General features: G+C 39.6%; 1 protein-coding gene across 1 annotated transcript; it reads right to left on the reverse strand.

The window, feature by feature from the left end:
* Positions 1–7,382: 7,382 nt before the first annotated feature.
* On the reverse strand, positions 7,383–8,246 carry TSHB (thyroid stimulating hormone subunit beta). Its single transcript, XM_031935115.1, has 2 exons — positions 8,085–8,246; positions 7,383–7,637 (listed from the first exon to the last, which is right to left on the reverse strand). The coding sequence occupies exons 1-2, from the start codon at positions 8,244–8,246 to the stop codon at positions 7,383–7,385; spliced, it is 417 nt and encodes a 138-aa protein (XP_031790975.1).
* Positions 8,247–9,544: the final 1,298 nt, after the last annotated feature.

The following is a 9,544-nucleotide window of genomic DNA, read 5'->3' on the forward strand; positions in this document are numbered from 1 at the left end:
TTTACTTACCACAATTCTTGTATGAGAATATTCTGAATGTGTATTTACTTTTACCAATAAGCTTTATACCTTCTGATGATTTCTTGTCACACTTTAGCATTCTATTCTTTTAGATTAAAGAACTGCCTTTAGCATCTTTGGTAAGTCAGATCTGGTGCTCATGAACTCCCTCAGCTTTTGTTTGTCTGGCAAAGTCTTTGTTTCTCCTTTATGTTTGAAGGATAACTTTTTTGGGCACAGTGTTCTCAGTTGAAAATTTTTTCCTTCAGCTCTTTGAATATGTCATCCCACTTCCTCCTGGCCTGTAAGGTTTCTGCTGAGAAGTCTGCTGCAAGACATATTGGGGCTCCTCTATATGTTATTTGTTTCAAAATAAAAGCAGCCCTTGCTGCTTTTAGAATCCTTTCTTTATCCTTTACCTTTGAGGGTATAATTATAATTATTATATACCTTGGGGTAGGCTCATTTGGGTTGAAGGTGCTTGGTGTTTTCTAACTTCCTTGTGCCTGGATATTCATAACTTTCTTTAGGTTTAGAAAGTGATCTGTTATTTCTTTGAATAAATTTTCTACCCCATCTTTTTCTCTACTTCCTCTTTAGGCCAGTAACTCTTAGATTTGTCCTTTTGAGGCTATTTTCCAGATCTCGTAATGTACTTCAATCCTTTTTCTTTTTTCTCCTCTGACTTTGTATTTTCAAATAGCCTGTCTTTGAAATCACTCATTCTTTCTTCTGCTTGGTCAGTTCTGCTGTTGAGACACTCTGATTACGCATTTTTCCATTAATCAGTTATACTTTTCAGCTGCAGGATTTCTATTTCTTTTTTATTATTATTTCAATCTCTTTGTTAAATGTCTTTAATAAATTTCTGATTTTTTTCTGTCTGTTTTCTTAAAGTTCATCGAGCTTCCTTAAAACATCTATTTTGAATTTCCTGTCTGAGATATCACATATTTCCACCACTCTAATGTTGGTCATTGGCCCCTTATTTAGTCGTTTGGTGAGGTCATATTTTCCTGAAGTTTTGTGCTAGATGCTTTTGGATGCTCATTGATGTCTTGGCATTGAAGAGTTAGGTATTTATTCCAGTCTTCATAGTCTGGCCTTGTTTACCCTCATCCTTCTTCAGAAAGCCTTCCAAGAATTCAAAGGCGGCTGAGTTTTGAGTTCAGTAAGCCTGTGTCATTACAGCTATTTCAGCACTAGAGGGTGTCCAAAGCCCAGGTACACTAAGATTCTTTGCAGATTCCTGGATACCCGTCCCTGATGGACTTGGGGAAAATAAGGGAATTTCCTGGATACCCAGGAAAAGTCCCTCACTCTCTTCCCTCTCTTTCCCCCAAGCAGGAATCCCTCTCTGGGGTTGGCCACCTGGTGTTGTGGGAAGGGTGACTCAAGCACTCTGTGGCCATTGCAGCTGGCAGTGCACTGAGTTGCATCTGATACCCATGACCTCCCAAACCAGCATAGGACTGGGATACTCAAGGCCCATGGCTGCTATTGTCTGACTGCACTGATGTTTATTCAAGGCCCAAGGCCACTTTTGTCAACAGGCGGTAAAGCCAGCCAAGAATTGGGTCTGCCCTGCCAGGGCAGTGGATTCCCTCCTGGTCTGGAGTGGGTTTAGAAGTGTGGTCCAGGAGCAGTGGCCTAGAAAGAGGGGCTTCAAGATTCTTCTAGGTGCTTTGTTTTACTGTGGCTGGGCTGGTGCTCAGTTGCAAGACAAAGAGTAACCTCTTGTTCCACCAAGTAGAAAGAGTCTCCCTCCTTGCTGCATTGCCTGGAGTTGGGGTGGGGTGACACCAGCACTCTCATGGCTGCTGCAGCTGGTGTTTGCACCAGGTCACATCCCAATCCCACTGCCTCTAAGACCAATGCAAAAGCAAGGTTTGCCCAAAGATGAGAGTCACTATGGCCTGACTGCCACTTGAATTTATTTGGAACCCCAGACCACTTAAGTCAGCCTGTAGTGAAGCCAGCTGTGACTTGTGTTCCTCCTCCTGCTGCAAAAGATGCCCCTCTGTCCCAGGACTGGTTGAAATGCTCCTTTCTTGAGCATCAGAGAAATTCTGCCTGGTGTTGTGTTCTGTGTCAGAACAGCTCTGAGTTCCAGTGCAAAATCCCTCATATTTTGCTCTCCCTCCACTAAGCATACAGATTCTGTCTCTGTGCTGCACTGCCTGGGGTTGGGAATGGGGTGGTATAGGCAATGCAATACTGTCCTTCCTACCCTCTTTAATGCATCTTTCCTTGTTGTTTTATTAAAACCAAGTGCTGTGATCTCTCACCTGATTTTTTAGTCCTTTCGAAGGTGCTTTATTTTATAGATAGTTGTTCAATTTGATGTTCCTGCAGGTAGGGGCACTGTCACTGCAGGGTTCTATTCCGGCATCTTGCCCCACTCCTAGCTCCTCCTGTATAGTTTAAATCATTTCTAGATTACTTATTTACTTAATTCAAAGTAAATGCTATGTAAATACTTGTTGTACTTTATTGTTTAGGGAATAATGACAAGAAAAAATGTTATACATGTTCAGTACAGATGCAACCATTCTTTTTTTTTTTTTTTTTTTTTTGGTCCAAATTATTTCAATCTGTAGTCGGTTAAATCCACAGATGCAAACCCCACAGATACTGAGGATCGACTATAGTTGTATTTTAATTAATATTTTTTGTGTAAATTATACCTCTTTTCTGCAGAATTGCTCCTTTGTTATTCATGGTTCAAGCTATAAAATTGCACACTGATGCAGGGTCCAATGTGTTTCCCCATCCAGTCAGCAACAATAATTGTTCTCCTTACCCTGTGAACAGTGTTCATAGATTTGACTGGGTGAGAATGAGGCTGGTGGGAAGATGGCAGTGAAAGCGATAGCATGTTTTCCCTTCTGAAACAAGTTTATCAAAGATGAAAAGGAAGAGGTACCCTTCTGTCATGGGTAAAATGCAGTTTCCATGGCCACTGGGAAAGCCACTGGACCTTTAATAGGTGCACCACACCCCAGCTTTCCTGGTTCATGGCCCCTTTTATATCCTCTTTGACCACCAGCTCCTCAATTTCAACAACTTCATTTTCCCCATCCCTGGGGAGAACACTCATGGGCCTTCAAAGCTAGTAGATTAACTGCATCATCTTAGTTCAGGCTCATCCAAATCAAATTTATGTTGTTATATTTTAAGAGAGACAAAAGGTTTCTACTTTTTTTCAGCATGATCTTTCATTTTTTACTATAACATGTACCTGTAAGGTATTATATGTAAGTTTCTTTTGAAAGGTAAAAAGACTTCACCAATGCAAAATGATTTTTTAAAATATCCTCATTATAACAACAAAGGGTAAATACATTCCAGGAATCCACTGTTCATGTGGCTTATCTCCTGGGGATAACAGTTACTTGAACAACTGCCATCAAAACTGTCTTTAATGGGTATAAGTCCTTAGGATATCCAAGGCTGAATTAATACAAACCCAAGTTTCTCATATGCTCCAAATGTCAATATGAATGCCCAAAGTGTCAATATGACACATAAAGTTATCTCCACACTGGCCTTCCTTTCACAAAGTTTGGAATCTTCGTCACTACAGAATCAAGCAAAATCACCAAGTAAAAGTACAGTCCAGACCTACATTACTGTTGCCTGCTAAAGACCATGGCATAGCTTTTGAGTCCTCTTGGAGAAGGAGGGTAGAAAGAAAACATGAAAAAGGAGAAAATGTGGATTTCATCTTGATTAAGACTGGTTATAAATGCCATAATGAGGAAAAAGAGAGAAAGGAACCAGTTAGGCACATAGCTAGGATAAGTCCTCCGTAGGATTCCTTTTGTCTAACAAAGGAACAGCCTGAAAGATCAGACTGCAAGCACAGATAAGGAGGCAAGGTCCACCACGAAGATGCCTTCTGTGTAATTAGTAAGGGTCACTTATACACAGTAGGCTTCAGTGAGCACATTCCTTTCCTTTTTGAACATATTCAGATAAGGGAGTTTGCACAGGGGAGGGAGGAGGGGGCTTGCTTGAAACATGCCCAAGAGCAGTAACACAGAACCTGGCAAGTCCACAATGGAGAATTCTGCCCCCTTACACATGCACAGTAAGGGAAACTAAGTAACATAGAGTAACTTAGGCTAAGAGTCCACATGCATACTAAAAGGACAGGGAAGAGCTGTCAGGAATTCGTGTCTTATGCAAATGAAACACTGAGTCCTAACCATTTTTTCACACCTTATATAAATGAAATATCTTGCCCTACTAGCCTGTTTATAAAAGCCCTTGTATTCCACTGTAGAATGGCAACCCTCTTTCAGGTCCCAGCTCCCCTAAAGGAGAGCTTTCTCCTTTCGCTTATTAAACTTTCGCTTCATCCTCACCCTAGTGTTCATGTTCCTTAATTTTCTTTGTGGTAAGACAAAGAACTCTGGGTCCTACTTAAAAACAACAAAACTAAAACATCCTGGTGCATTGGAAAGGCTGCTAGGATAAGATGTATTGCATTGTGAATCCAGATATGTGAGGACCACTGGGCCCTCTAAGGAAGAAGGGAAGTCAGGGCAGATTGGGACTAACACTTGTCCTGCATATTGGCCCATTAGCAAGTCATTGTTGACCTTACTGAAAACAATTTCAAGAGGGGACAATAGTGGAAGCCAAATTGTAATGATTGTGAAGAGAATGAGAAGCAAGGTAATAGCTGTTTAGTGTAGTAGACTCTTCCACACACACACACACAAACTTGAAATAAGAACTCAAGGAGAGAGGGGGCAAATAACTAGATGGTTGCAGAGGATCAAGAGAGGGTTTTTTTTTTGCTTTTGCTTTTTTTATGATGGGAAGAGATTTAAGGATGCTTCATACTGAAAAGAAATCAAGAAAAAGGAAGCAAGAGAAAATACAAGAGCAAACAGCAAAGTCCTGGGGGAGATGAGGAATGGAATTAGGAGCATCTTCTGAAACTAGTGGGAAAGATGCTGAATTCATCAGAACTTCTCAGTTGCACAAGTGTCAGAAACCTAACTGTAACTGGGCAGAAAAGGGAAGTTATGGTTTCTTTTAAGGGGTGAAGCCAGCTTCAGGTTAGGCTCAAATGATAACAATAGGCCTCTCTCTCCTCAGTCTCTCTTGCTCTCCACTGGATTGGAGAACTAGCTGTTTCCAAGGGATGCCAAAGATGGCCAGCAGCAACTCCAGGCTCACATTTTATCAGTTTAGGAACCCCAACAGGCCAATCACTTGTCTTTCTAATAGTCCAGGTTTGGTTGAGCCTAGTAGCATACCCACCCTCATCATCCCCACTGAAACCACTTGAACTCAAACTGGAAGTGAAGAGGATGCCAGAGGGAAATCAAGGTGCAGCTACCGGAAAAAGAGACATGGATGCTAAGCAGGCAGAAACGTCAGGTAAGAGGGTAGCAGAAGTAGACAAAGTGAGCTAGAGTTGTCTTATAAGTGGGAATTAACCAGGAGAGATGAGCAAGTAGGGAAGAACCCAACAGTGAACAGCAGAGTGGAAGTTACCTTTATAAAAGAATTTTTATTACACTTAAACTCAGTTCAAATCCTTGAAAAAACTTTTTCAGAATCCATGAAGGCATTTGTGACTAGTGCCAGTTAGATTTGAACATTAGACTTTGTATTTATTAATCAAAGATCTATATTTGACATACAGTTGTAAGTGGTATGCAGCTTTAAATGTCCATGTTATCAGCTGATATGAGAACCCAAAACCCTAGATTAATATGTGGAGACCACACAAATATCAACTTCAGATATTAAAGTAAAATAACGTGGGTTCTGACTTTTGTATGTAAATACACATCTATTCCCTCCCCATTGTACTAATCCATCTACAGGACCCCACCACTACCACCACCACCCTCCTCACCCCTGCCCCCTGTGCACTATCAGCATATAGACATTTACAGTATGCCTAGCTGAATTTAACCGGTGGCTGTAGAATACAGCAAAGGCAACTGGCCCTGCTGAAAACCGTTTTTTGCCTTTGGTGGGGGCAGTGTGAATGAAAAGGAATAGACAAATAGAAGATATATCATCTTTTTGAGATCAAGTCTACAGGGCACTAGGTCTGTCTCATGTCAGTCATCTGTTGAAACCAAATTCTCATGAAAGAGTATCTAAGGAAGGAGAAGAAAAATAAACAGCTGCTTACCAAGCACATTTACCAGAAAACGGTGTTTCAATATTGATGAAGGTTTAGATTAAAATTTAGGATAATTCCACTCTCTCAAATCCCTTTGCACTCTCCCCCATCCCTAAAACCTTTTACAGTCATACTAGTTTTTCATTACATTAAAAGTCAAAACAACCCCAGTTGCTTTTGGTGTAAATGCTGAAAAGCATCTCCTATTACTTGAAGGACTAGGAAGGATTTAGACTCACATGTAAAGTGATCGTGGCCTCTTTTCGAGGCTTTGTAAACTGACTTTTTGGGGTATAACTTTTATAGGTCAGTTGGTGCACCAGAGTAATTAATTAACAAAAATAGGCCGGGCGCAGTGGCTCAGGCCTGTAATCCCAGCACTTTGGGAGGCCAAGGCAGGTGGATCATGAGGTCAGGAGATCGAGACCATCCTGGCCAACATGGTGAAACCCTGTCTCTACTAAAAATACAAAAAAAATTAGCCAAGCATGGTGGTGGGCACCTGTAGTCCCAGCTACTAGGGAGGCTGAGGCAGGAGAATGGCGTGAATCCAGGAGGCGGAGCTTGCAGTGAGCCGAGATGGCACCACTGCACTCCAGCCTGGGCAACGGAGCAAGATTCCATCTCCCCCACTCCCAAAAAAAAAAAAAAAAAAAAAAAAAAAAAAACAGAAAAAAGAGGAGAAAATAGTTCCTAGACTTTTCTGAGTTTGGGTGGAGTTTTATCCAGTGCATTTGAATGACCAGGAATAAAGCACTACATTGTAGATTCCACATGCTCCTTACTCCCCACCTCCATGCCAGGCCTGCTTCTAGCCTTTTAAAGTAGATGTCTCCAGTATTCTGACACCATGTGTTCCTTCAGCTTTTGATCACATTACTCTTCATAACTCTGTAGTCATCCCACATTCACTTTTATATCACAGAAACCTCCTGGCCCTCTGTTAGGAGAGACTGCTCAAGGCGAGTTTTTTGGCATTTCATATCCCTGTTCTCCATTTTACCTCCACTCTGCTCTTTCACGTGAAAACCATCCTTCGACTGAGCCCAAAAGGCCCATTCATTCAACTTTTCTTCTAAAACCACTTAAGCTCTCTAACGCCTGTGTAGATATGGGTATGGATTAAATAATTCTCAAAATGAACATAAGATATTGTGAAACATAATATTTTTGTTAGCTTTATTTCAGGCAAGCACATTTAACCAAATTGCAAATTATATCACTATTAGACAGAAAATCCTACCAGATAAGACTTCTGAGGTTTGGTACAGTAGTTTGTCTTGATGGCCTCATGTATACAGTCACTATAGTCAGTATTGCACTTGCCACACTTACAGCTTAAAGCAACAGGATAGGAAAAATAGGGAGCAACATGGAGTGGGCATCCTGGTATTTCTACAGTCCTGTAGACGAAGTCGCTATATGTGCAAACATCCTGGGACAGAGTATTTTTGGGAAGAAACAGTTTGCCATTGATATCCTGTGGAAAGAACAGAAAAGAGAACATAATGTGACAGGACTTTAGGAAACATATAGAAATAGAAACATAAAAATAAATTCACTTATATTCCTTCATCACAAATACAACTGGGAAAGAATTCTTTAGCCCCATTCTCCAATACCAACTTAACCACGCTGAATTCTACAGAGACAAAAGTGACACCCTCCTCTCTTTTATCATTGATCATGGGAACAAGATAAGGTTTAAGTAAATCTGGGACATAAAACTGTTATAAAATTATCTGCATCCATTGTACTGAGTAGATTCACATAATATTGTAACCTGTGTACTCTGCTTCTAAGGAGTCAATAACCATTAGATTTGGGAAACGAGGTTGTGATTTATTTCATTTCCTTTCTATATAAGAACGTACTTCTTAAAGGCTTATATAATTTACAGCCAAAAGAAGTAACATGAACTACATACCCGTGTCATACAATATCCAGCACAGATGGTGGTGTTGATGGTTAGGCAATAAGCACACTCTCTCCTTTCGATGTGCATTGTATACTCAGTTGGAATACAAAAAGACATCGCTTGCCCACATGCAAGGCCAAAAAGCATGGACATCAGAAAGACAGCAGTCATGCTAAATCAAAGACAAAATTAAAGAACCTATTGGTTAAAATCAGAAAGGGCAAATAAGCCAAGAAAAAGTATAACCAAACCTCAATACCATCCCAATGCATATAATCATGCTTATAATTCTACCATTTGGTCAAGGAAGATGCCAGAAACATAAAGTCCAAAAAAGGTCAACTAAAATTACCACTGGTGTTAAGGGGCTAACTCAGAAATCTAGGAACCCCCTGATCCCACTTCCAAACCCTTAGGATATCCCTTTAAGGTTGAAATATGTACAGTTGGAACAAATAAAAGATTATTTTACACAGAAGAGGTATGTAATTTGTTCTCAAAAAGATTAACAGGCAGAAAAAAAAAAAAAAAAAAAAAAAAAAAACCTTGACATGATTAGAAGAATACGATCAAGGATGACAGCTCCATTATGGGTTAGCCAGGAATATTAAATAATTTTTGGATGCGTGGAAGAAAATAGAGGATCCACAGTGCCTCAGGCAGAAACAGAACATGCATCTCAATAGAGCTTGTGTGATGAGGAACTTGTTCAATATCAATTGGATATCATTATCAATATGTATTGATTGGATATAGTTATATTTATATGATATATTGGATATATATCATATATTGATATCATTATACCACTGGATAATGTTATGACATAATTATTTTAGTTCCACTACTGAGGAAGGGTAATTAAATTTCAGACTTTTGGATGTAAGTTGATCACCTTGAAGATTTAAGAAGTTTTTTTTTAATCTTACAAATATTGTACAACTAGCTAGATGTGTTTGGATTGTTTTCATTCTCAAGTATCATTGTCAGTAAAGAAAATATATACCTTAATGGAGTATTATTGTAGTCTATGAACATAAACTTGTTTGCTTGTTCTATTAAATAAATTATAATTTACAAAATATTTTGTCCAATAATCAGAAGTACCAAGATTTCCCCAAATCTGTCAGTTATACCTCAACAGCATCTTTAAGCTATATACACTAAAACCTATGTTAACTGAAACCTCATAGGTTCAGCCTCAGTTAACCAGGATTTTTTTTTCAAGCAACTTATGAGAACCCATGAAAACCACATTACGCAGGTTACCAGGGATTTATTTTAAACTTCAGATTCCAGAGATTAGTGGTCATTTCAATCAACCTTCTATTTGTAGAATGAGAATTGCAGATAAATTAGATAAACATATATTGAGCGTCTGAACCAGGCACTGACAGACACAAATGGAAAAGATACGGTCCTTTACCTAAAGTGGTGACTGTCCAGTAGAGGAGCTAATATGAACACAA

This window comes from Piliocolobus tephrosceles, chromosome 1 (assembly GCF_002776525.5).
Source record: "Piliocolobus tephrosceles isolate RC106 chromosome 1, ASM277652v3, whole genome shotgun sequence".
In the NCBI taxonomy this organism is placed as follows: domain Eukaryota; kingdom Metazoa; phylum Chordata; class Mammalia; order Primates; family Cercopithecidae; genus Piliocolobus; species Piliocolobus tephrosceles.

Excerpts from the sequence above, each read along its gene's own strand:
- TSHB (XM_031935115.1), bottom strand. The coding sequence starts at position 8,246 with ATGACTGCTGTCTTTCTGATGTCCATGCTTTTTGGCCTTGCATGTGGG. Across the intron at positions 7,638-8,084 it reads CTGGATATTGTATGACACGG|GATATCAATGGCAAACTGTT; the intron begins GTATGTAGTTCA and ends TTCTTTCCACAG.